The following is a 27024-nucleotide window of genomic DNA, read 5'->3' as shown; positions in this document are numbered from 1 at the left end:
CCTTCCATATTTACCAAAGTGATATTCAAGGTGGTCCCGGCCCAATAGATACACACGGCATCCCGAGCACCATCCCAAAAGCTGGCTTTATTCTGTCCCGGCTGCGGTTAAGCGCTCACGGCGACCACTCATTAAAGTGTAAATAGCCTCGACGGCGAGGTGACGGGGTGGAGCTCTAATGGCGGCCAATGAATCACCCCGAGCAATTGGGGCCGTCTCCCTCCATTTGCCGCTTCACTCCGACTTCCAATTAAACGGAGAAGAAAACAAAAGACGCCCCCGCCCGCCACTTTTGACCGTCCAAGCGGACAAAAACATTGAGCGCCCGCCTACGTTCCGACGGCTCTAAGCCGGGTGGGAAAAATCCCACATCCGTGGAGCCGCCCTACCGACGGGTCCAATCGAAAAGAGAGGCGGCAATCGAAGGACGGACGTCGAACGGTCGCGGAAGAGCGAGCGCGCCCAAAGCTGCTTGACGTTTGGATAAAGTAGAAGAGCAATTGGAAGGAGCTATTATCAAGCCCAAACAAACATTTGTCATTCAAACCAATGAAAGGGCTAAAAATAGCAGGAATCTCCAAGGATCCGTCCGGCGCCATTCATCAATTCTGAAGGCTGAATTCTACACAGAAAACTCCTTTGACCGGAATAAAATTGCCGGGAAGCGGAAGGGCAAATTCCGCCTGGCTAAAGCTGTCAATTCCTCCTGGAAATATACTGAAGTGGCCTCCGACCAGCGCATCAACAAGTAGCGTGGAATCCAAGCGCTGGCTGGCTCGCTCGGAGGACGCGCATTCCTTCTCTCTGACTTCACTCTTTCTGGATTTCTCTTGTTATTTATCTTGACAGCATAAGGTGGGGGGGGGCGGCCAAGTCAATCGGGAAAGAAACGAGTGCCGCCGACGCCGACGACGGCCAAGTCACTTGGAAAGGGGCCTATTGGCGGCGGCCGGCCCAGCGTCTACTCATTTTCAAAGTGTTTTCAAAGATTTGAACCTTCCGTCGCCCCTCTTTTACGGAGGGAAAGTGGAATACTCCCCGAGACGTCTTTCCAGACGGCGCGCCGGCGCTTTAAGCCCGGCTCTCGTCACGAGCGAGACCATTGAGTGTGTGACAGTGACGTGAGCCAAAGCCTGGGATTGACCAATCTGCCTTGTCAAAGTGTCAATGGGCCCGGCTTCTCCCCCCGCCCCTCGACGGGAGATAGATGAGCCGCGCACCCTGCCGTCTGAAGAGCCGACTGCCTTAAATTTGACTGTCACTCCGGCGGTGACAAAGCGCGCCGTCCCAAGCTTCTGAAGGCTTAAGATGGCGGCCGCTCTCGGGAATCGTGCGTGCCGCTTTGTGCGGGAACGCCGCCGCCGCCAACAGAGCTAAAAACCCACGGGGGCTGCTGGGCCCGGCAAAAGCCCGGCAAAAAAGTACGCGCCATTCATGGCGTGCCCTTGTTTTTTTGGTTTGTTTGTGATTCCCCACCATTGAAAGTCATCCAGTCTCATCAAGTCCAAAGTTTCTTCGGAACGGCACCAAAGTAATATTTGAATGATGGCTGCTGGGCGTGGACACATTCAATGTCATTTGGGAGTAGGGGATAGAAGGGATTACAAACAAAGAGCAAGAAGGAGAAAAAAGAGGCTAAATGACAGCCATTGTTCCCTCTTATTGGTGTCATTCACAGTAATACTTACTATTCAGCAGGCTAATTCGACAGGATGGTTGAAACGCACACACAAACCCAGAGCTTTCTTTTGTGCGGCCCCTAAGCTATGGCACGGAGACCCATCCGCCCCCCCCCCCCCCCCCCCCCCCCGTTCCAAAGGGCAGTGTCAATGAGAAGGAACCGCCAAATGACACGGCTGTTTGTTCACTTGAAACACTTGGCCCTCCCCAAGCATAGCAACCGTCTGCCGAGGTGCGTTTCCATCACAGCACGCTTGAATCATCCGTACCATCGTCTGCGCCATGTCGGAATGGAGCGGCCGAGCCGCAGCTTTTGAGGCCGCCGGTCCAATCTCGGGGAGTGCCGGAGCAGCGGAGTCCACACGCGCCCTCACTGACGCGCGCCCTCCTCCACGTGCATCCCCTCGCCGACCAGCTGCGTTTGCGTCACTCCCCTGCGTGTTGTTGATTTGGCGTCGGAAGCGGGAAGCCCCGCGGCCCCTGCGCATTGGACGCCGTGCCGGCAAAGAGAGATTCCACCCAGTGGACCAGAGCCGTCGTGGCTTGGCAACGCTGGCCCGCGTCTGACTCACTGCCGGAAATAAAGCTAACACGTGTAAGAAGGGTGGGGGGGGGGGGGGGGGGGTGCGGTGGACGACGACGCTTCCTGTTGATACCGTTTATATTTGTAAACAACGTCATGGCAACCGGCGGCTTCTTTGACATTCCAAAGCCCGACTCCAAACAGACCACTGGAGGAACTGGATTAGAACGGCCATTTGGAGCCGCACTGGACTTTGTGAACTTTGGAGGAGGAGGAGGAGGTCAGGCACACGGCGTGGGCGCAAATGTATGCCTGCGTCCAAATCTGGGGTCTTGCGTGCTGTGCTACTCATTCACGTGAGCCGGTTAGAGATGCTTCTGGGCAAACTTTGGCGCTTTGCTAGCTTCTCCCTAACCTCTGACCTCGAATGGCCAACCTGCTGGTATCCCTCCATATGCTGTGGCAAGTGAAGCGTCGGCCAATGACTATAAGCAGTCAAACATTTTCCTCTAGCCTTTCTTTCTCTACGAAAGCAATCTCACTTCACGAGAGAGGTAGAGAGAGAGAGAAAGAAAGAGGATGGAAAGAAAACAAGGCATTGGTGAGCAAGATCCCAGCCGGGTCATTTCAAAAGCGGCGCTAATTTATTGTAATCTATTCGGCGACGGCGTCAGCTAAAGCGCGGCACGGGCGTGCGTGCGTGCGTGCGTGCGTGCTTGCCACGTTGGCGCTTGTGTCACGGGTTCCCCCGAGGATGAAAATTGCTCTGCGTCCAGCCACAAGGAAGTGGGCCCTAGCAACAAGGCAGACTAAAGGAAGTGATGAGGAAATTGACCTCCATTTTTCGCACACATTGACCCCTGGATTGTTGGAGAAACAACAATGCATTTTTCTCATTCACAGCTGACTTTGTTATGGGAACATGTTCTTTTATTGTTGCTGACAGATGAGGCTTTGGGACCGAGACCGGGAGGGAGTGCGTTCCAGTCCCGCTTCCAAATCCTGCACCTATCCATCCTTATTTTCTTCCCCCCTCATAATAATAATCAGACGAAAAGCGGGTTGCCGTCTTTTTTGCTTTCTTATGCTAGCAGACAGAAAAAGGAAGCTAGAATACATCCATAGGTGGCCCACATAACTGCAACACAATACGTGCACGCCAAGAATTTTCAAAAAAGAATGAGGAGAAAGGACAGAGTCCCCAATCGGTTGGCCATTTCCGAATGGAGCAATTACTACCAGGCAATCCGACTCAATGGGAAGATTTCAAAAGGCCGACAGCCGCTAATTCGGGGGAAATGAAAATCCAGCCACGTGGTCGGTCGTCCAGAAATGAAGAAACGCTCTATTGGCACATTTCCTTGTCCTGGGGTTTTGGGGGCCATTCTTTACGTTTGTTTTTTTTTTCCCCTTTTCTTTTTCTTTTTCTTTTTCTTTTTTTTTCTCCCTCCCACCGCTGGGCCGTCTCTCCGTCTCGCTCGGTCTCGCATTCCAGACAAGCTTGGCTTCTTTGTCCTGAATGACATCACAGACACAAGGCTGTGACAGGAAAGACAGGAGGAATGCGGCCCAAAACAAGTGGAGAAAAGATGGTGAGCCAAGAGCCAAACCATGGAAAGAAAGACAGAGAGAGAGAGAGAAAATCTCTGAAGGAACGCCTGTGTGCGCACGGGGGTGATTGGGGGGTGCACAGCAAAGCAAAGGCAAAAGCAAAAAAAAAAAGAGAGAGGGAGAAAGAATTCTATTTATTCAGCAGGGCATGAATGGACTTCACAGAGACCCCCCCCCCCCCTCCATCTCCTCCCAGACTCCCCCTACCAAACACACAGCGCCACTAAGACCCTTCCGCCAATCCACTCCCCTTTTCTCATCCCTTCATCTGGGATTCAATCTCTCTTCACTAATCTCCTTGAGAGGACTCAGACATTTGACCCGCCCGCCAAAGAACACCCCCCCCCCCCCCCCATCCATCCATCCATCCATCCCTCCACCCCATCCCCGGAGCACAAGTATTCACACAGTTATTGCCAGGGTTGACAAAATGGCCCAAAAGCTCACGCGGCGGGCGTCAACGTGTCCTCTACTACCTTCCATTTAGAACCGACGGACATAGCGTCCATGAACTCAAGCTTGAAGGTTCAAGTAATAGATAGGTTTCGGGGGGGGGGGGGGGGGGGGGGGAATGAAATATAGGGAGACAGAGTTATTTCCCTTCTTTGAGAGCGGCCTGTACTAATGGCACACAGGCAAGAAAAATAAAGCAACTTTTCTCTTCCAATAGATCAATCCCAAGTCCAAAGTCGTCATCTAAAAGTGCCAGATTCGAGTGGTCCTCCGTGCTAATCCCGCCTGCCATGTGAAACAGCCGGGATGACCAAGTCCGCTCAAATTTCCACCTGAATCGTATGATGGGGATGACTGGCTGTTTCAGGAGTTGATGATTTGATAGAGAGCGCATAGGGGAAGGCAGATTAGGGGAAAGCCGACAGACTGGATGACAGAGGCTCTCCGGGACCGGACTGGGACACCCCCCCGGCGTACAATATGTCGCTAATATCCATGCAGTTGGCGTGCCGTGCGTGAATTTGAAACATGAAATGGCATTCAATGCATGGAAAGGTGACAGCTCGGCTACGACAAGGAGCCATGGCTAACGGCTTTCTATTTTTTTTGCCCGCTGGCGTCGGGGTGCTTCTTTTTCTTCTTTTCGATTTGCTTTTTTGGTGGCGTCGGAATGCCAGCTTGGTCATATTTTCAATCCGCTTCCCCGGGGGCTCTTCGTGGCTTTCTTGGCCCGCTCGCACTTGGCTTTGTACGTGGCTCTTTTAAGACTCTGGAAAGGCTTTGTTTGTTTTGTTACACTCATTTGCTTTCCTCTTTGTGCCGATGACATGTTTTTTTTCCCCATTTTATCTCGACAACACTTTAAGAGTGTGTTAGGAGAGGACGGCGGAAGGCACTCGGGCCGCCTTTCTTCTTCTTTGACGTCACCCATGGAAATATTCCGTGTTAAGGCAAAGCGGGCCGGACTGGAGGGCCTCCTCCTCTATTCGTTTTCATGTTGACGCTTCGGAAAAAACAAAAATCCCACTTTCTCGGAGACGAGAATGAGGAACGCCAAGCGGCCGGCTCCCAGCAGTGAGGGTGGGCGCATCCGGCACGCTCCCATTGGTGGACGGACCGATCCGAGGGGTGACGGAGACTGGTCCCGTTTGGACAAATGGAAGGCGGCCGCCAAACGTTAACATTCCGATTGGATGTGATCGTTGGAAAGCGAGGAGTCGCCGTTGGGATTGAAATGTGTCATCTTGGGCGATAATAAGCACTACTTATCTGCCTCCACATGCTTCCAACACATGTTGACTTTGGCCTGGTGTGGATCAAAGAAGCTTTGTGCCTTGGAAATCCTCCCAAACATCTGCACGGCCCGATAGGCCGCCCATGGCCATGGCCGTCGTCGCCGTGGCCTTTGGATCCTCTGTCCAAAAAGAAGCCGTTTCCACACACAACAAGGTCCTAAGCAATGTCCTCATTTCAATGCTTTGTGTTTCCCTTTTCGACTTCAAGACTTGCCAAGCCAGACTTTTATTTGAATGAGAAAAATGTATTTGTTGTTGTTGTTGTTGCTGGGAAACACGATCCAGCATTAAAACAAGAGGAGCATTTGATGAGCATTCCCCACAGTAAAACCAAGAAATAGTCCCGTACACGTGACATTTGCTAAGCCTCAAAAGCGCCGACGTTAGCCCAGGCAAAGGGCCTTCCCGTCGTGACCTCGGGCGCGTGCGCACGGCCTCTCACAGACGCTCCACCGGCACCACCACGACAGGAAACGGTGGGAAATGTCAGGAGAGCCGTGGGCCAGAACGGCGCTGCCGTCCGTGCTGACTTTGAAGGGCAATTTCATCTGGCTGGCGGAAAGGCGGCTGTGTGCGTGCGTGCGTGCGTGCGTGCGTGCCGAGGAAAAGAGCGCCCTGTTGTCTTAGCCGCGGGAGGTCAGTCACCTCGGCCCTTAAGACCATTTTCTATCCAAATATTCCTGTGTAATAGGATACATTGCTGTATCCAGTGGACGGGCTCTGTGAACACTTGTACGACTGAAGAACTTGCAAGTCTCCGTGTGCTGAAGGCTGGCATGAGGCCAAGCCAATACACCATTTGTTTCTTTTACAAATGCCTTTTACGATCTGGAAGGACACACGCCGTCAAGGTGTGCCCTGCTCTTTGCGGGGACTTTCTCCCACGTCTGCCCGGTGGCCCAGCTGGACTTTGGGTTAGGGTCAATGGGGTTTTTTTTTTGGTCATTTAAAAGCCGTCCAAATCCTATCCGTGCCCCACACGCACATCCCTTAATAGCTCCCAACGAGAGATGGAGAAATTGCCGCCGTTCCGGCAGGAGGCTGTTTGTTTGGCTCGCCCGTTCAAATTGACGGACCTCGTCGGAAGGCCTCGCCAAAAGAGCTTTAGGGGCAAATTCATCACCATCAATCGCAGCAAAAGAAAAAATGCTCTGCCTTTCCACACAAAAGGAGACAAACATAGCCACGGGGAGAGCATATGTTGGAAAAGTATACACATTCAAAGAGTCCAAATGTGAGCGAGAGGAACACAAAAACAGAAAAAAACGCAGTATGGATAGAAACGAGAAGACAAAAAAACAGCAACCACGGATGAAAGTCCGGCTACTCGTTAAAAAGAAGACGCGCAAGCCGGGTGTCCAAATCTGTTGGAAAAGATAAGGCGGTGGATGGGGTGGGGTGGGGGGGGGGGGGGGGCATGTGAAAAAATGCACAGACAGATCCAGTGAGAAAATAGTCGGCTTGGTGGGCTTTATGTAGCCCTCGCTTGGGTCAAAACAAATCCTGAATGGTGCCCTGCTGTGGCCCACTCTCAACTCGCCTTGCGTCCCCCCCCCCCCCCCCAAAAAAGTCATCTGAACTTTCCCACATTGATCCCATCCCACCTCCTCTTTGGAAGTCGGCCTCCCGCCTTTCTTTTCCTCCACTTCCAGGCTCTTCACGCTAAACGCAAAGTGACAGTCCACAGCCGGGAAGGCTGGCGGGAACGCGGGCGGGAACGCGGGCGGGAACGCGGGCGGGAACGCGGGCGGGAACGCGGGCGGGAACGAACGCTCCGGGGCCAGGCGACGAGACGCAACGCCAGCGTCGACACCTTCTCGCGTAGAAGATTGGAAAAGATCTGTGCGCGCTTCGTCCCAGCGACAATCTCTTCTTGTCATTGCAAGGCGCAAGCTAATAGAGTGCAAACTCAAAACGCTTGCGTGGCGCCGACATGGCGCAGGCGGGAGAAAAAAAAGCGGGTGGCCAAAAGCCAGAAAGCCCAAGACGGAATGACCGTCACACCAAAGACAATGACTTGACAAATGATTGTGTTGTTTTTTTTGCGGGATAAAGAACATTGAGAACAGATGACGACATGGAATGCGGTTCAATCATCCGGCCTCGTCAACTTTGGAAAATGACAAACCGCTTATTTCACGACAAACACAAGCAGGTTTGCATGAAATTTCAATGCCAGTCTACTCGATTTCGTTGGTTTACTTCATTCAAAGTTTGCGGGGGGTAGGGCCCCCCCCCCCCCGGTTTGGGGCTGAAATTGCTCATTACTTGCAGATGAGAGCGGCAAACTAAATATTGCCCAAGCCTTTTTCAGGCCTCTGCATCCTAATTGCATTTTTAATAAAATTCTTGGCAGGCATGTCTAAGTGCATGTCTGCCTCTTTAACTGGATAAATTACATCCGCAACGTTATTTATGTTTGCCTCGATAGACACGTGCACGCGCACACGCGAGGTAGAGGGCATCATCTGCTCTAAAACATGTTGATATTGAAGAAAGCAACGTCTGCCATTAATCACGTGATACTTGATGACTTGGGGGGGGGGGGGGCAAGAGAGAGAGAGAGAGAGAGCGAGAGAGAAAGAAAGAAAATGAAGAATATCATCAAGGACAAATGTAATGGCCAGTGAAAATGAATAGCAATTACAGGCAGATAGAGAGCAGCTCATTGCTGTGTGGATCCTCCATTCTAATAGAGCGCTCACAATTCCACTAATCTGCCATTGTCTACATGCTTGGGCGCTCTACAAGCCGGAGAAAAATGCTTTTAATGCTTTAAAGGAGGACTTCTTGGATTGGACCACGACACACCATCCATTTCTTTCTTTTTTTTCTGCCGCCGCACCAACGTGGCTAGAGTGACGGAAGCATCGTTTGGCTCACGTTTGCCTCGGTGTGGACGGCACGCTGTTTATTTGTCCATCTTCTACTTGGATATGACGGATAGTTGTCAGCTCGGCCTCCATAATTCAGGCGGTAAGCGCCAGCGGACCCCAGACGCCGTCTCCTCCCGGGAGACGGGGCGTCGGAATCGAAATCTACCACGAGACGGGCCACGCCATCTAATAAGCTGCTCTAATACATTTTCTAAAAGGCTATTTGCGGCTGGAGGTGTTTGACAATAGCTGCTCATTAACCCGGAGGTCAACGTGTGGAGACAATTGGGGGAGGGGGGGGGGGGGGGGGCAATTTGTCAGCGTGTAATCTCCAATGAGGCCGCTGATGAGATGGACTCTTTTGGAATGACAAGGCATTTATCTGCCCACTCCTTTTTTCCTCTTTTATGGATGGCCATTTGAGGGAGGAATATGATCCTCTTCAAAATGGAAAAGAATTGTCTGTCAACTTTCAAACTGCTGACGTTTTTAGCAAAAGCCCGCGGATGGATCCGTGTCAACTTTGCCCCGAAAAGGAGAGTCAAAGCAGAAAGGGATACCAAACCCAAAAGTAGCTCCAAGAAGAAGAGAGTGAGACAGACACTTTTCAAACGATTAGACGTATACGTACATATCCATTAGAAAATGAAAATGTTAAATAAGGGGCTGCTAATGGGACACAGGTGAGGGAACTGAGTATCCAAACAACGTCAGACACACGAGCCGGCTGGCAAAGAAAGCTCCGTTTTCTAAATCAGTGTCAACGCGTGACGGACGGACGGACGGACGGACGGAGGGGTGAAAATTGCCAAGATCTTACAAAAGGCACGACAGCTTTCTCACGCTTTCACGTGTGTGTGTGTGTGTGTTGGCCTTGGGAAAAGAGAAGCCGGCTAAAAGGGTTTCAGATAAAGAAAGATTGGCTCAGTCTGACAGATCAATCTTATCTCTGCGATAGTCTCATTGTTCATGAATCATTCCCCCGTGGGGATCAGAAAGGGAAATGAAGGCAGCGTGTGTCCCCAAAGAGCGCAAAGGTACCGTGGGTTCCGTGGGCTTCGGAATCCAACGGCTTTGATTGAGTCGCGGCGTGGAGGAAGACTGCCAGAAAGGAAAAGTGAGCCGAGGATAGAGGCGTCAAAGTGGGAAATGGGCCAGAAGGAAACATTTCGAGAGAGCCAGCCAGCCAGCCAGCCAGCCAGCACAAGGCAGGTGTTGGCTGCAAATCAAATGCTTTTTTACTAATGAGCCATCAGAGTTGGAGCGCAGAGGCAAAGCTATCCTCGCTCTGATATTGCTGGCCGGCTAATTTCACTCTGACCAATGCATTTTCCTCTCTGCACATGCCAAAAACCAAGGAAGGAAAATAAAATACGTGCTCCTGTCATTGGATGGATGGATGGATGGCCTTCTCATTTAGACTCAGAGTGCCAAACACCGTACCTTACTATTATTTTTTTTTTCTTCCTCAAGTTGTTTTCTTTCTTCTTTTTTTTTGAATGCGTTCCAAAGGAAAATGAAGAGGACGTAAAGTATGGTGAAAATAGACAGGCCGGCACGGCAGCGGCTTTGTGTCCGACGTGACAGTGTCCATCCGTCAATTTTTCCAAATGAGATTAGAGTCGGAAAGGAAGGCAGCTTATTTTACAGAGCCCGTGAGACTTGATGGATGGCTCCGTCACAGAAATGTCTTCAAGGACTTCACAATCACTGGCGGACCCAATGAATGGCTTCATTTGAATTCCGCGCGCGGAGGGCGGAGGGGATACGTGCTCACGTCTCACAGGCGACATCCAGGTTTGGACAGTTTAGCCCGACATATGGGTCCACTTGATTGACAATGCAGAAATGCATGGGTGGGGTCCATCTCTACATTCACGCCATTCTTTTTTTTTTGGACCGAAAATTTGCCTTCCCACGGGTAGACGTGTGACACCGGGCACATTTTAGTCCGGCCAAGAGCAATAAGGCGATGTTTTTCCACAAGGAGCAGCGTTCCCGCGGAGACGGGAGCGAGCTTTTCGTGTGCCCGCCGCAACCCGTGCGTCCGTTACCACGTCTGCGTTTCTTTGTCTCCCGGGCCGTGACGCCGGGCTATATTTATCCTTTGGTTCCTCTTTCTTGCCCAGCGTGGCCATTTCCGCGTGTTTTTGGCTCCCCATGCTAATTACAGTCAAGCAAAGGAGGCAGCCGGAAATCCACATTCCTGCAAATATATCAGCAAAGCGCCTACGGCTCCGAGACACTCCATTTAGTTTGGCGTGCGGCTCTTTTGCCACCTTCCCGTGACGCCGCCGCTCCCCGGAGAGCGCGCCGGCTCGCCCGACCGCCGTAATTGACACTCCGAGTGGACGGAATTGGCCTCGGCGCCGAGCCGCCGAGGCGTTACGGAGAGACCTCCTTTATTTAGCAGACACGGCCATAGAATGCGCGTGAGGCAATTGGAATGTTTTGGGCGCCACTGTGCGCCGGAGGAGGCCGCCCACCGGGGCCAAATACCGCCGCAGCTGCGGTACCGGTCTTGGTGGTGGCCAAAGTACGGGGCCACGCGTCCCCGCCGGGCAAATGAGGAGTCCCGGTCTCCGGGTTGTCGCTTCGAGAGGGAACTCCGGTGGCAGATCCGGAACAAAACCGTGTGAGCCTGACTTTTTTTGTCAGCGGGTCAGAAGAGATTGGGTGGAGAGCGCTCTCCCAAAAAGTTGTCGTCTCTCCTCTTGGATTGTAAAATGTAAGCGCGCAGTGAGAGAGAGGAAAGTAAATTGACCTGAATAGAAGGGCAACTTCTTGTTTGAGCTTGAAGCGTGAAAGGATGTTAGGAAGTGCTCCATTACACGCCAACGGCTCGCCGGGTTACACAATCCGCCGCCATCGTCAACACAATCCGCTTCTGCTCGGGTAGACGGCACGCATGCTTAAAGCGCAGATAGATAAATAGCTGGCTGGATGGATGGATGGAGCGCTACTGTAGCAACTTGCATCCTGCCCAGCAACACAATCATTTCTCTTGGCAGCTTGGCAGCATCCAGACGACTTTTCAACATTGCCACATTCCTGGCTAAATCCACATAAGAACGGGCAGTCCGGCTTCCCGCCTTCACTATTTCCCGTTTGTCTTCCCTTCCCTCTACCTAGCCCAAATGAAAATAAGGAAAGGTAGAAAATGACCTCAGAGTGGAAAAGCTTGATCAAAGTGGAGCCCATTTGTGGCCGCCAGCCTTCCGGCTAAAGACCACCGACGGTTGGCTTTTCACGCTGGCTCATCTCAAAGTAAAATGACTCCGGCTCCGGGGACAAATAGCCCAATGGAGTCATTTCCAGGGAGGAATTTCCGGCGATGGACAGACCGAATGGGAGTCATTGAAATGGAGTCATTGCGACTTTTCCAAGCAAGCAAACGCTCGCCGCTCGCCGCTCGAAAGAAGACATCCCAAATGAGATGCGCGTGGGCCCGCCCCGTCGCCATCCGTCGGACAAGATACGGGACAAATCCATTATCCTCCCGTTTAGCCGCGCTCCCCCGGGACGGCTCGGCGTGGGCGTACCGAGGCGCAAAGACCACGTGAGCGGCGGTAGCGCCATTGGAATCATTTGACACGTGGCTTTGCCCGCGGAGCCCGTCATTTTTTTTGCATCGATTTAACAAGGGAGCTTAATCCACCACCTTCAACTGATTCCCCGAGAGAGCAAAACATGGGCGCGTGTGGCCTAAGTGCCTGTAAATGGCTTTTAAACAAGGCGGCGCTTTTGGTCCCCGCGGCGGAAAGCGCCACGCAAACCAAAGGTTAGGAAAATGCACGTGGGCGTTACGGGCGCAAATTGTCAATGACACCTGGGCTCAAATTGCTCCTCCTGTCCTGGTGGTCTTAATGGGAAACGAGAAAGTCTGCGGCAAACATAATCACTGGAGAATGACAATGAAAATTGCAGTGAGCGCACGTACAGGCGGGGCTACTTTCTTGCAATTTAGCCCAAAAGATGGCAAAGACAGACGGACAGATGGCTCTTTGTGATCCTCTCGATAGGAGCGCGCATGAAATACAAGACGCCCCCAGCGCGCCTCGTAAACGCCGCATAAAATCTGGCCGACGCCGCGGCGATAACGGCGACACGTGACGCGCGGTGATCGCTTTGGAACGCTTTTTGTAGCGATGGCGGCGGTGTAGAAAAAGCCAAACGGATTTCTGGACCATTCGAAGAAAGAGCAACAAGAAGCCCACCGACTTGTCATCGAACCGCAGTGAATATTTACACAAAGCAAATTGGATTTTCTCTCTCTCTCTCACTCTCATTTCCTTTCGCACACTGGCATCGCAAGTGTGGCGATGACGCACCAAGTGACGAGTGGTTGAAAAGACGGGGAAACTAACTAGCGAGTCAGCCCATCATTCACGGCGGCGACGTGATGTACTATGGCATAAAATGTTGATGGGTTCAGCACGGTGGCAGCACGGCGCCATCTATCATGGCCGTCGTCGTCGTCACGCCGGTCTACGGACTCATTCGTCAAACGGCGTTTGCGTGGGGACGTCACAGCAACAGACGCTGTTGCGTTCCTTCACCTGTTCCCTATGGAACGTTCCGTTTTTGCAGATGAGGGCCGGGCGGGTGCAATTGACTAAGGCTTGTTCTGGTGCAGACATGATACATCATATCTATGCCTATTTGTTTTGCCTTTATATTTTGACCTTGGCTAAGGTGACGACGTTATTAGAATTGTTAAAAAGGCATTTTTTTCCCTGTTTTGTTCAACGAGCGTGCTGGAAAAGTGATGAATGAAGCGGCCTCAAATTCTGTCACTTTTTGCCCACGCTATGATTGATTCCCTATCAGCTGCCTTCCCTCTAGGAAGGTAGCGTCTGCCTAATAATCCCGTGGCCACGGGAAGGGGGGAGGCTTTCTCTCAAAATCATTTTAGAACATCAGCGCACATAACAACTCAGATTATTCAAGATGGAGCTTCCTATTTGTTCTTTTGACACGTTAAGGGGAGCACAAAGGGGCGTACCCGCAGGACAAAGCCAATCCGGACGGGCCACATTGACCACCGTGGGCCGTGTGAGTACTCACCGCCGACGTGGAGGATGATGGTGTCGCGCCTCTCTCCGTTGGGGTTCTGAAAGCAGCTGTAGAGTCCGTTGTGGGCCAGGTCCACTTGGCTCAGTATCAGTCGGGGCCCTTCCAGGCGATGCTGGGCCCTCACGTCGGTCCCGTTCACCTTCCACGACACCGAAGCCTCGTTGTCCAAGGAGCCGCACTGCATGGTCACGTCGCCGCCCATTCGCTCGTACTGGTTCCTGGCCACTGGAGACACCAGACAGTACGTACCCTTAGACGCTGACATTTTGGCTACATTTTAGTCCAAAGTCACAGAAAAATGAACACAATTACAGGGAGGTGGAGCATTTTAAAAATCCGGAAGGGAGAGGTGTGCTTTTGACACGGGTCATTTGTCCAGGTGTTATCCGTGGATTCGGGCCAAGTGGTTAGATGGTGGCGGGATTGAAGCCAGGTACCACATGTGAGATGCACTTTGGCGGCATCTCCCGGGAGGGAGCACACAAAGTCAAGACGTCATTTTAGCATGTGAATAGGCCGCCGGATCGACGGCGCAACCCGGCCGTATTAATCCCCGCCGGGCCGCCTTTAGACAAGAGAAAATCAAAGACACGTGGGATGGGATGTCACCACGCGCCCAAAGAAGCTGCCCGTCTTGTCCACGTCGGAGCCGAAATCCCCCAACGACTGGCCACAAATCCCGGTCCGCGTTAACGAGGAGAATGGCGGCCTCCCGCCATTCTCCTCGTTATGGACCTTTGGTCACCTTGTCGGCCGCAATTTGTTGGCGTGGCGGTGAAAATAATCCGACTGGCAACAGGCGCCAATTTGCTGTGATCTCCCTCTTTTTCCGAGGGGGAAGAAAATAGGGGGCTTTATTGAGATAAAAAAAATCAAAATATTTGCCTTTCCATAAAAGCAGCCCGACTTTGATGTTGCGCTTTGATCCGGCGGATGGCGGCGTCCTTATTAGGAGGGGCTGGAAAGGACAACGTTTTGGAAAATGGTGCGGGCTTCTTCCATACTTGTGCAGTATGCAAATGAGCGTGGCGCCCTGGCCATTATTTGAATTAAAAGCGTCCACGTGTCACCACGAGTCGCACGCGCGTGTCGAAGACGGCGGCGGCAGATTAGCGTGATGCATGGCGCTCATTTGCCCTCATCGGAGCATTGTTTGGTCCCTCCCTCCCGTCGGTACTATCTGGCTCCTTTTCTCCGCTGGCCTTCCCTCCCTAATTTCCGCCCGACTCTCTACAACGTGTGCGTAGTGTTCCACGACGAGGGGCGAATATTGCACACCTGGAAAAAACGAGGGCCGCATAATGGCCTGCCGCCTCATCAGCATAGGAGGGAGGGGGCCTCATAACCATAATGGTATTCAGCTCAAGTGCTATTGATCTTTGTGCAATAGGCGGGGCCTCCCTCGTTAGTAGCTTAAGAAGCATGTTATGAGCCATCAAAGGCGGATGCAAATCACCCTATGCCCTTCAGCCACATCCAAATCATAAAGGCCAGCTGTCCACGTGAACACTCTCCCAGCCATTATAGACGGACTATTTGCCGGAGCATTTTACACCAGGCACTTTTGCGCCAAAGGATCTCGTTCCCCCACAAGTGACGCGCGCACACACACATCTCCCAATGAAGTTGTCACTTCTTTCGCCCCAAGAGACAAAGTCTGACTCTGACGGGGCGTTCGCCGCCTCTTTCACGTCACGGCAGCTGCAGCTGTGAAAGTGTTTGTACGTGCGTGAGCCGGGGCATCCGTTCTCGTATAAATCCACTTCCCCTTTCCTGACATCTTTTCTCGGGCCCCCCCACCCGCCGTCAGGTGTCGTCGGTGCCACCCGCCAACGAAAAGGCTCCGTCGTGGTTGACAAAAGGCGGCGGACTTTTTCCGGGAAGACGGACGGACGGACGGACGTAGAACGGAGGGCGTGTTGTAGACGCCTCGCCAAGAGCCAGCGAGACGGAGAGGAGGGGGGGCAGGATGTTGGGAGCGAGCGGTTCATATTTTACAAGGCCGGATTAGAGAGAAGGATTCCTGTGAATTAACGCGGAAGCGTAAACAATACCACAAGGCAGCTGGATGTTCCGCCCGTGTCCTTTTCAGCGGCGCCATTTTAGGGGATTTTTTTTTTTCTCCCCACCATCTCCACGGATCTTTATGGCGTTTTATCCGTGGCGCTTCGATGCCGCTTCACAAGTACGGGAAATGGAAAAGTCGGAACGGTAATTAGCGAGGGGTGACCCCCCGCCGGCTAGACCGCATATGAACCGTAATCCCCCGCTAAACCCGAGGAAACCTCCCTCGCATTCCCCGTCTTATTGGTTAATAATGTGGCCGACATCACCCCGAGCGAGCCTTCCCTTCCCCGAGCGGCGGAGTGAAGGTCAGCGTTAATACCGGACCCTTCATTTTATGACTTAGATTGATATATCAGACGGGCGGATATAGAAAATATCTCTGGTGCCCCCAAGATTAGCCGCGGCGGAAAAGGCCGCAAAGAGCAATCGCCGGGGAAACTCAACGAGAGAATAGAGCCGGTGATGAGATGCAAAACGCTAAACACGGGGAGCCACCCGGCCGTCCCGGTTAAGATGAGATGCTACTTTCATCGTCCCAATACGGCGTGATATTGGAGCCTCAATTGCGCAAAGTCAGGTTACCAGTGTGGTGTTTTTTCCCAATTTTGAAGGTGAAACAAATTAGCCGCCCGCCCGGCCGCCCGCCTGCCTGCCCTTCTCCAACGGCACGTTCTTGGGCAAAAGTCTTGTCGTAGGACGGCTGTGCGCAACGGGCTCTTTTCTAAAGCCCGTGCGTGCCTCCCTCTCGTTTCTGTATTTGGAGGCGTTGCCAGTGGCTAGGCGGGCCTGCTCCGTGTTGACATTCCTGTTGCGAGAACTCCCTTTCTGATCCAAACCTTCTCTTGACGCTCACCTGTTGGAGAGGTATAAAGCTGAGGCAACATTTCTTTTGACAAAGAGAGAAAAGAAAATGTTTTCTCTCCAGCTGATAGACATCATGATTGACTGTGCCTGAAAGGCCACTCACTTGTCACGTCATTGACAGACAGAAAGACAGACTCCAACTTGCTGCCAGCTTTCTTTCCACACTTTACACACGCATCGCACTTCTACTGAAAAAAAAATCAATGGAAAAAATGCAAAGGTGTCTCGCATCTTTCATGAAGTGGCAGAGATGTTTTGCTCCCCGAAACGCCGCCCATTTAGGCCTACCACCACAAAACAAATATGCATTTTGATATGATTTCCAGCCCCCCCCCCCCCCTTTTTTATAAATACAAATAAAAACAGATGTCCTTTGATGGCAGAGAAACAAGGAACGTCCCGCCCGCCGTCCAGATGATGAAAAAGCAATATGGGCTCAGACGCAGATCAAAACCAGCCAAAAACCAAAAAGCCATGGGCCATTGTCGAGACTGATTGTCAAAAAAAATAGAGAAGATCAAAAAGTAGGAGGCGAGATGGGCGCCATTTGATACAAGAAATACTTTTAGTTTTTTTTTTTCCATTTCAGATACTATGGGGCCTGGGAATTGTGGGATGGAAACGGAGCCACCTGAGAAACAGCCAGCGTCCTTATCCAGTGTCACTCACATTTCAAAAGTAGTGTGGCTATCTCTCCTTCAAAGTGACGGCAACGGCTGCTGATTTGGAATATCCTAAACATTTTGTCATGAACAAAAAGCTTTCCATTCTCAGAGGCCACCTGGAAATGGGCTTCTTTCACTTTCTAGACTTCCGCAAGTGCGTCAACTCACCCAGTTGACTGCGTCTCTGGGCATAGGCCACCACCACGGCGGCCAGGACCACGCAGCAGAGCGATGTCACCAGGTTCGCCATCTGTGAACGTGGGAAAAATTGACAGTCAGGACCGACACAGCAGAACAGAACAGCAAAACAGAACAGAAGGGAACACGTGCATTCCGTGTCCCTCCGTCAATTAGTAGGACAAGCGGACGGACGGCCCGGAGGAGACGGATGAACTCCGCGGGGAGGACGGCGAGCAGCCAGCCAGCCGACTTCAAAGTCTGTGGGGTGGCCCAACTATTTCTTAAAGCTTTCTTGCATTCAACTCCCTATTGACTTTCTTCAAATGAGCCCTATTTGAAATGTTTATTTGTCTTTGGACTCACGGCTTCATCGTCTCTGGGACGGGCGGCCAACAGAGGCTCTTAAAGGCACATGCGTCCATTTTCTCACTCCCATGAACACACACGGGGAAGAAGAAAAAACAAAACACGCAGGCAAACGTGTGCAGTGAGCGGTTTTTTTTTTGCTCATGGAGCAAAGTGAATTTCCTTGTTCTTGTTCACATGGAGGATTTCTGTTACTACAAACTAATGTCAGCTACCATTAACGCTTTTATTTTTGTTCCGTGCCTCCAAGGCTTAACCCTGTTTTTTTTTCTTTTTTTTTCTCATCCATTCAACACCTTGTTTTACTTGACTTTTGTTTCCAGTACATAGCTTTCTCTCTCTCTCTCTCTCACATCTGCGTTCAAGTTTGTAAGCGTGGTCACAGAAAGGAAGAAACATGTGACAAGATGTGTCACGTTGGCAAAAGGCCAAATGTTTTTTTCCACTTTTTTCCCACCGAATAGCAAAGTTGACGAAACGGTGCGACAAGCAAGCTAACTCTGTCTTTTTAAGAGTGCCAAACAAGTGTGCACTTTCATCCTCTGATCGCAAGTAGAAACGGAATTTTAGGAAGCAGTCATGGAATAAAAGGTCTTTTCTGGAAATTGCCCATGTTTTGGCACCTGGAATTGCTTATTGCGGAAGAAAATAAAGGAAATAAATTGGGCGGCGCTCCTGGCTTAATTGGATTTTTTTCCTCCCCATTTCTTTTTTTCTCTGCGATGCTCTCGCAGCGGGCGTTTTGTTTGTCTTCCATAATCGGGCGGCGGCGGCGGCGGCCATCTCCACGCAAACTTGATTTGCTCATAAAAGTGGCAGCAAAACGCCAGTCGTCCGTCACAGTCATCCAATAAATGTCCCGCCTAAATGGATTTGATGTTGTCTCGCTTCCATAAAAGTCGCCAGCGGATCTTAACGGCGTGCGACGCGGCGCGCCCGTCAAGCGCGTGGCAAATGCCTGGCCGCTGCCCTGGCCGCTGCCCTGGCCGCTGCCCTGGCCGCTGCCCTGGGCGCGCCCCCGCTCGCCATCGGAGGAGACGCAGCGATCGAAGCTGTGTATAGACACCACACATTCAAAAATGTGGCCTCTTGTCCATCCTCTTTGTTGTTGTTCACAAATGCTCATTTGCAAGTATTTTCTTGGCCTGGTATGGATGCACGCGTACACATGCGGGAAATTTTTCCCTAAGCCCGTTACAAGACAATGGAAAAAGATGGAAATATTGGCCAAGCACAATCTGATGTTTTGCACATTTATGATGGAAAGCAGAGGGGAACACTCCGTCCTTCCCCCGTAAAATGTCACTCCCGAGGATTGGCTGATGGGAACTTGTTCACGCGTAAAATCGGCCACGTTGCGTCCAACCGGTCGGAGCGTCCGCAATATTTGGACTTGATTTTGCCTGGCGTTTCGGACCACTTCTGGCGACTCGACTTTGCCACAATGCCCGCGATACGGCGTCAATAGCCGCTGGACTATCCCCGCGCCGACAAGCCCGCCTCCATATTTATTTGTCCGTCTGTAATTAGAGGCAAAAGGCCAGAGTTGTGGCGGCGGCTTAATTAAAATCTCAAATTCACGGCAACATCAGATGATTTCCCGGCCTCTTTGTACACTGCCATTCCATTTAGGCTGATTTGCATTTAAATTGGAAAGCCAGGAGGAAAACGCCAGCCACACACGCTAGGTGCCTCGGCCAAGATAGACACACTCCCCGACAAATACGCACGCTTTCTTTCTTTGCCGTGAAAAGCGATACGGAGAAATGAGACGGCGCTCCCTCCCTCCCTCCCTCCCTCGCCGTGAGACCCCGCTCCCGGTGCCTGCCTCCGTTTGGGCCCCAGTTCAGACCCGGCAAAGAGGAAACTAGAGCCCCGACCATTTCCAATTCTCACCATGGGAGTAAGTTAGAACTATTTGGAATCATTGAACCACTTGAGCGCAGGAGAGCCTTCAAAGGGGGTCACGCAATGCTAAAGACATTTTGGTGGAGACAAAAATGCAGATTTGAGGATTTGGAAATGAACCAGTGGGAAATGGCCCCATCCAAAGCCAAAGCCAAAGTCTGCTACAAATGTGTCCTCCAGGGTTAGATTTTGCAAGACACTTTGTGGGAAGATATTCTTATTTGGAAAAAAGGCCAGCCATCCCGAGGGACGTCAAAAAGGCTCTTTGTTGTTCTTCTGCTTTTTTTGACTTGACGCTGAGACTTCAGGATAAAAAAAAAAGTACTCATTTGTGATGTTTGCCCCTTGCCGTGGGCGACTCAAACGTTAAACATTTCATTTTCTAGGAGATGATATTGAAGTGAAAACGGCCTTTGAAAAGCTCCAATTTTCCCACATTTCAATCTATGGCATTTCTGTGCTGTTGTCATTGTTTTCCTAAAGACACCTCGGGTGAAAGTCAGCTAGGTCAACATGGTGTACATTAAAAAGGTCAGCGTGGAAAAATGACCTCGGAGAGCATCAAAGGCCACAAAGCCCCCGGATTTTGCCACCGGGGCCCGTTCCCACATCTGCACCCACATAATAACTGTTGATTTTGTCACCTCTAATGACGCGCTCCTGACTGAATAATAAGAGCGCCCCATTCCCACAATGCTTTGCTTTTCCCGCCCGGCAACATGAATTCCCTCATCAATCATGTTGGGATTTTCTGCAGGTTACCCACAAGAGTGGGAGAAAAAAAGAGGAGGGGAGCCAGCGCGGGGTTTTAAGCCGTTTTAAGCCCGGCGCGGGCAATTCCGTGCACTCGTCGACGGACGCACGACGCTGACCTTTTGGCCAGCGGCGTTGGGGCAATAATTGCATCCCGTAAGACTAGGCGTGCATTTATCAGGGCTGGGCAAACTAATAAAAAAGCCAATGCTCTGGTTTCAACCTGGACACAGCAAAGCGTTCCACAATACTAGTGTGTCACCAGTGCAATCAGTGGATTGGCCTCAGCTGCTTGTCACAGCCCAACCCCCGTGGCTTCAAACTTTGCCGGTCACCCCGGTCGGTCCAGGACGACTTGAACCAAAAGCTCCCCCCTCCCTCCCTCCCTCCCTCCCTCCCCACTCACAGCGGCCCAACCCCCGCTGATTCAATGTTGTCTATGCTGGATGACTTTTTTGGACCTATTTAAAAAAATGAGAGCAAGAAATTGAGGCATTGGACATATGAAGGAGGACATTGCATCCCATAAAACTAGGCATTTATTTAACAGGGCTGGGCAAACAAAATAAAGGGCCAAAAGTCAGTGCTTTGGTTTCAACCACGAAAGAGGAAAGATTTCCACAATACTAGTGTCCAACAAGTGCAATCAGTGGATTGGCATCAGCTGGTCCTCTGCCCAACCCCCGTTGGTTCAAAGTTGTCAGCCTGGTCGCTGCTGGACGGCTGGAAAGGAAACTTGCTCCCTCCCTCCCTCCCTCCTTCCCTCCCCACTCACTCACAGTGGCCCAACCCCCGCTGATTCAATTTAGTTTGTGCTGGATGACTTGGAAAACAAAATACAGCCAGTTCAAGACTTTTTTGAACCGATTTCTAAAAATTGAGAGCAAGAAATTGAAGCATTGGAAATATGAAGGAAGACATAGCATCTCATAAAACTAGGTATTTATTTAATAGGGCTGGGCAAACTAAAAAAAAGGCCAAAAGTGAATGCTTTGGTTTGAACCTGAAAAGGGGCGATACTAGTGTCCTGCGAGTGCAATCAGTGGATTGGCGTCAGGTGCTGGTGGTTAGAGCCCAAAGAAGAATGTGAATGGGAGGGCCGCAGAAACGTCTCCTCTGCAGCGACGGCATCTCCAAAGCCCGGTTCAGAGCGATACGTTCAGCTATCGATCCGATGCGGCTGCAATTTTCAGACAGCGTGCCTCCTCGCTATATTGAACAAATGTATTTTCTGAACATACTCTCGTTCAGAGTTGAGTTGTAATCTTCCAGCGTGCACCCCGATGGGCTCTTAGATGTTGTTTTGCGCCATTCTTCCTTTTTTTTCCCTTCTTATTAATTTAAGCACGACGGTGGGCGTGCGTACGTGTGAGGGTATTTTGGCTTCCCACCCGGCCATCTGGACCTCCTTGTGCGTCTAGGAGCAGATTTAGGTGGTTAGAAAGTGTGGAAAAACACGGCGTTACCTCCAGCCCTCTCACCTCTGAACTCTATAAGTGTATCAAAGCAAAGAAAACACAGCGCTCGGTGTGTGCGCCCCTGCGACTGTGTGTGTCGGCATTCTTAAGGCCTATAAGGCTTTGAATGATGGCTGGAGACTGGCCTTTGTGAACGGGGAGCCTCCGGGAGCGACGTGGCGTCTACGTGAGTGTGTGCGCCTGCTTGGGTGTAGCGTGCTCGTATCCATGTGTGTGTGTGTGTGCGGCGTGCGAGGAGCGAGAGTGTGATGGACGGGCTGTGATGTTCCCAACAGAAGTGTTTCTACAGGGAGGGAGGTAATAAGAAGCAGAGATGAGGATCAAGTGCGCGCGCACACACACACACACACACACACAGACAGAAAGGACGTCTCTCTACGTCTTTCCTTTCCCCCCAAATTCAATAACGGCGGGAGTGCTCGGATTCCCTCTTGTTTTTGGTCTGGCGCTTGCTTTTTCATTTGCCTTCATTGCGAAATGGACCGTTAAATCCAGTGTTTGCGGAGGGACGGCCGGCCCGTTGGCCATGGCCTGCTACACATCACAAGGTGCCGCAGATATTTCCGGCAAAGGGCTGACTCAACACTGATGTCATTTTCTCGCCAGTCAGGCCCTTTGTCAATAGGACTTTTATAGCCGGGTCCAGGCACGGCCTCAGCTAATCCTCTTCTTTGCCGCCTCTCGCCGTGATCTTCTCATTTGGCACCTGAACCGGAGCCGTTGGCCTTTTTGGGTCTCCCACTTCACCTGCCGACCGGGCTCGTCTGACATTCTTGCTTTTCCATCATTTGGCTAGTGCTAAGCTATACCCACCCTGTTGGAGCCAGAAATCTCTCCCCTGCGCTGGAAATGTGTCCGAGAGAGAGCGCATTTCCATTGGTTTGCAAAGCCATAAGAGCCACCGAACCCCCCCGAGGGAGGAGGGAGGTGGTGAAAATGCCCCCAGATGTTGCTATGGCGGGAATGGGAATAGAGAGAAATGTTGAAATCCACGTCGGCCCAACAAATAAGGTTTGGTTTCCGCGGTGGGGGCCGGAGGTCGTTTCCAAGGCTCGGATTTCACGCCGACTGGTTGAAATTGGCTCCACCTGCGTGATTGTTGAAAGAAGGAAGGGACATTTATTTGTCTGCGTCGTTTCTGCCCCGCTTTCAAGTGAGAGAGGCTCTTTTCCAAGGACTCACCAGTCACGTGATGGGAAGAGACCAACCAGAGCGCAACAAGTAGATCGGCAAAACAAAAGGTGGACGGTGAAGGAGAGCGCAACGACGTCGGCGTGAGCAGGTGTGCGTCGGTGCCCGCGCTCCCTCCCGCTTGGCTGGGCCGGCTCTTGACACATCTATTAGCATTCACTTCCCCATTGTACACAACGTCAACAGAGAGAGTACAATTACTACAAAAACAAACACACGCACGCACACACGAGTGTGTCCCCGTCCTCTCAATATTCATCAGCAAAGCAATCTGTTATCCGGGCAGCACGCCTGCTGGTCACCTCTGCCGGCGCACCTTGCATCCCTCCTGGAAAATTGAAGAGGAAAGCAGCGACGGAGGTCAGCACCAAATCAATCCCCTTGCAGAAAGAAAGAAAGAAAGAAAAAAAGCGGGCACTACAGAAGGGAAAGCGTAGCATAGCATGAAAAAGCATTGCCGCCCCTCCCCAGAAAAAGGCAGATTCCAGGTTTGAAAACGCTAATGTCCAGAACACCATTTGGGTCTTGGGGAAAAAAATGCGGAGGGATGAATGGGCCGGCACTTTTCGCCTTTTGGCCGGAATGCGTCACAAGCATCCACTTATGTCAAGCGGCCGTACGCTAAATGGCTTCTTTGTCCTCTGCGGCCTTTCGGAGGCCGGGCGCGCCTCACCAATGTTAATCCAAAAGGTCGTCGGGTGCCTGGGGCCGGCCGGCCGGGCACACTATCAGCCGTGAGCGCTGTAAATTACCCCCCCCCCCCCCTTCTCCGAAAAAACAGTCATTATGTTGGTTTGGACTGCGTTGTAGGAGTGGAAGTCAAGTGAGGACGCACAAGAGGCTTCAGCTTGACTCTTGGATGGTACTTTGCAAACAAAGACTACGTGACGGCGTACACGAGCTTGGGGGCGAGTGCCGTGCCATGACGTACGGCGGGCTTTCGGCGACTTCCGCCTTCTTTTTATTCCTGTCTTTGGCTCTAGAGCTCTACTTGGATTTGCATCTTCCTAATTGACAAGTTGACAGGCTTTAATTGCAAGCTGCTGAGGCATTTGCAGACGGGCAGACAGGCAGACCCTTTCATTTTCCCTTGTGTGCATAAAGAGCCCTTGCTTTGCTTTGCTTTGCTTGACTTTGCTTTGCAGTGCCCCACGCAAGCCAATCCAGCTTCAGCTCAGTCCTCCCACTTCCTTCAGATCATCGACTTGCTGCATCCCCTTCATCATTTTGCACCTTCTCCTGCTCATTGTGCCCTTTGGTGACTCTGCCCGCCTTCCTTTGAGGGAGCATGTGATGTATGGATTCCCGGAATCGAAACAACTTTCACAAAAGGTCACACACGAGCGGCGACCCGAGCCAGGCTTTTATTTTTTCTCAAGAGCGCCACGAGGAGATGAGCATCGTACGTCAGCCGTGGTGGTAATAGTAGTATACTGAGAAGTAACATTTAGGGATGGGGGGGGCTCTTACTTTGCTCAACACAGCACCATCTGGCCAATCAACGGACGAGCCTATGGAGTTCCGTCCAAAGAAATCCAGCTGAATGTGAGCTATTGTTTGTGCTATTGACTCCCTCATCGCACCAGCGTTCCAAAGATTCTCGCCTGGGAGTCTGGTTGGCGCGGGAGAGAGACCGGCCATTTTCTCTGAGGGCTCCGAAGGTAGACTGAATTATTGTTTGAATAATTGAATTAACACAGTGATTCATAGCGGAGCTGTAAAAGCCTAATCTCTCATAAAACCTCTCCCGGCGGCCAGCCGGCTAATCACGCCGGCTCAATTGGAGCTCTTCTCTCGCGGAATTGCCAGCAACGCCGGCCACATTTGGAGATTTTCTCGCAGGCCGGCGGGCGCTCCCACACGGAGTGGCGGGGGAATTAAAAAAGGGGGAACGGCGAGGATTCGTGGGAGGCCCGGCACGGACCGACGACGTCGGCGGCGGCGGCGCCGGAGCATATTCAAATAAAATGGTAGCAGAGGGCAAAGGAAGGACAATGAGATTTTGCTAGAGGAAGCCATTGGCCGCTAAATGACCCCAGTCCTCCTCATTTCTCCACAAATTCGGGCCAAATCCTTCAGCCGTCGGTGGCTCTCTTTTCCACGCCGCTCAAGCGACAATTTGGTGGCAGCTGGTCGTCGGGGTAACGACAGCCCTCCACGCATGGGAGTGTCCACGCCGTCGGAGCGCTCAACACTTTTGCCGGCCTAGGAAGACGCTCACTGCTAAAGTCACCGTTCATGTACAAAAGGATGGTTTCTTTCTCCTTTCAAGGACACGTGCTTCTCTCAAGGACAGCCAATCTTCTTACAACTTGAAACAAAGCTAATTCTCTTTTGCATTTAAAACATCGATGGAAAATGTAAAAATGGCTGAAGTCCTTTCCATATCCTAGAAATAGTTGTCTGCATTTCCTTTGGAAAAGAGCAGCGTTCCTGACGGATAAACAGGGACTTTAGTTTGTTTGTGTTTTTGCTTGATTCATTGCACCGTCTCCATAAACAGGCGCTCCAACGGCTGCTAAATATTACAAACACTGTCAGCATTGTGTACAGTCCAACTCATGTGAATTGGCCGCCGGCCACCGGGGCGACATGCGCATCCATACGCGCGCCTCAAACGGCATGGCCGCTGCAAAGCGCCCCCCCACACGCACTCCAATGCATCCTCTGGCCACCGCCACCAGCACCACCACGCTTCGACGGCGGCAAAAGATGCCGTCCATCCATCGGTGAAAGGCAACGATGGTTCTCACAGAAATTCCACGTCGTCATACAGTGGTACGGTATTTGTTTCCTTTTTGAAAAGCAGGACTCTGTGGGTTGGCAAGAAAGGGCGCCGTTGTTTCTAACCAGAACCCAGTCGTCATCCCACATTGTCCCTCCGGGCTTTGCGTTGCCGGTCAATTGTGGGAATTCTCAAATGTTCTCATTTTAGGAATCCCCGTCGGCATCCACGCTTTTTCTGGGAATCCGTGGGGCTTACGTCAAGGCCTACGTTCAGAGTTTACAAACATTTCGAGCCAAATCGCAGTGTGGGCCACTCAACCCGTGGGTGTGTGTGTCCGTGAGGTCCAGGCCTCCCGTGCTCTGGAGTCAGACGGAGGGCTGAAGTCACATTCGACCAACAAAGACAGTGTGAGAACACGACTTTCGGGGATTAGAGCCACACTACAGACTTTTAGGAGTCGGCACGAGAACAGAACGCAAGAACTCGAGACTTTCGTCGGTGAAGGAAGGGCATGAGAATGGAGCAGCGTAAATCCACACAAATGAGTACATCCGGAAAGAAAAAAAAAAGAGTAGTAGTGATTCAATTTGCGGTGAAAAATGGATGGCATCCTTTGCCACGTTCAGCGCGTTTAAGCCCATCCCTGATTGACAGGTATTGCATTTCACAGCCAGACTTGCTTTCACGTCAGACGACGTGTGAGCCTTCTTTATCCATCATTGGAAGCAAATAAGAAGACATGAAGGAGAAGCCGGCAGGTCAAAAAAAAAAGTGCCCGTCGGAATGAGGAGGACGGCGTAAAGTCCCAGCGGATGCGCTGATGGACGGAATAACAAGGAGTAAGGATTAAGCCCTCTACCGCATGAGCCACACACACACACACATACACGGCATGGCACAAGCGGGGCATGGGAAGAAAAGCCCCACGTCCCACTAATGAGCAAACAAGTCAAGCGCCCGCCGACCAAAGGCCAAGGCGCCGCCGGATTTACACCGGACCCGGCCGCCTTTGCAATCCATGGGCATTTCTTGGTGGATTTTTCCTCAAATGGAATTGGGGAGGGAGCAGGCCATCATCCCAAACGGAGACGGACGACTCCTGGCCCAAAAAAAAACAAGAGACGGGCCAGCTTCTATCACCTGATAAAAATCCATTTGTAGCCGTGCGTCACAAAGCAGTGGAAAGAGCTCCACGGCTCGCCATCTCGCTTGACTTGTTGGAAAATGGACGCGCCGCTGACAACACAGATGCCGTCCTTTGGCATTTAGCAACGCAGAGAAATAGCTCCCACTTTGTGCCTTTGGAATTT

The 27024-nt window shown here is 51.6% G+C and overlaps 1 protein-coding gene and 1 long non-coding RNA gene across 4 annotated transcripts in view; one reads left to right on the top strand and one right to left on the bottom strand.

Moving 5' to 3' along the window:
- The window catches only part of cntfr (ciliary neurotrophic factor receptor), a 53021-nt gene that overhangs the window by 10527 nt on the left and 15470 nt on the right, over positions 1–27024 (bottom strand). For both annotated transcript variants that reach the window (XM_077737514.1, XM_077737512.1), the window contains 2 exons: positions 17279–17360; positions 13506–13739 (listed from right to left, as the gene is read on the bottom strand). In XM_077737514.1, the coding sequence (XP_077593640.1) occupies positions 13506–13739; positions 17279–17360 (316 nt within the window). The remainder of the gene's footprint in view (positions 1–13505; positions 13740–17278; positions 17361–27024) is intronic.
- Positions 1–27024, top strand: part of LOC144210713 (uncharacterized) — a 36462-nt gene that overhangs the window by 2271 nt on the left and 7167 nt on the right. The window lies entirely within an intron of this gene.

The sequence above is a fragment of the Stigmatopora nigra genome, chromosome 17, assembly GCF_051989575.1.
Source record: "Stigmatopora nigra isolate UIUO_SnigA chromosome 17, RoL_Snig_1.1, whole genome shotgun sequence".
Classification (NCBI taxonomy): domain Eukaryota; kingdom Metazoa; phylum Chordata; class Actinopteri; order Syngnathiformes; family Syngnathidae; genus Stigmatopora; species Stigmatopora nigra.
Note: the sequence above shows the minus strand (reverse complement) of the source record. Positions and strands in the feature narration are given on the sequence as shown.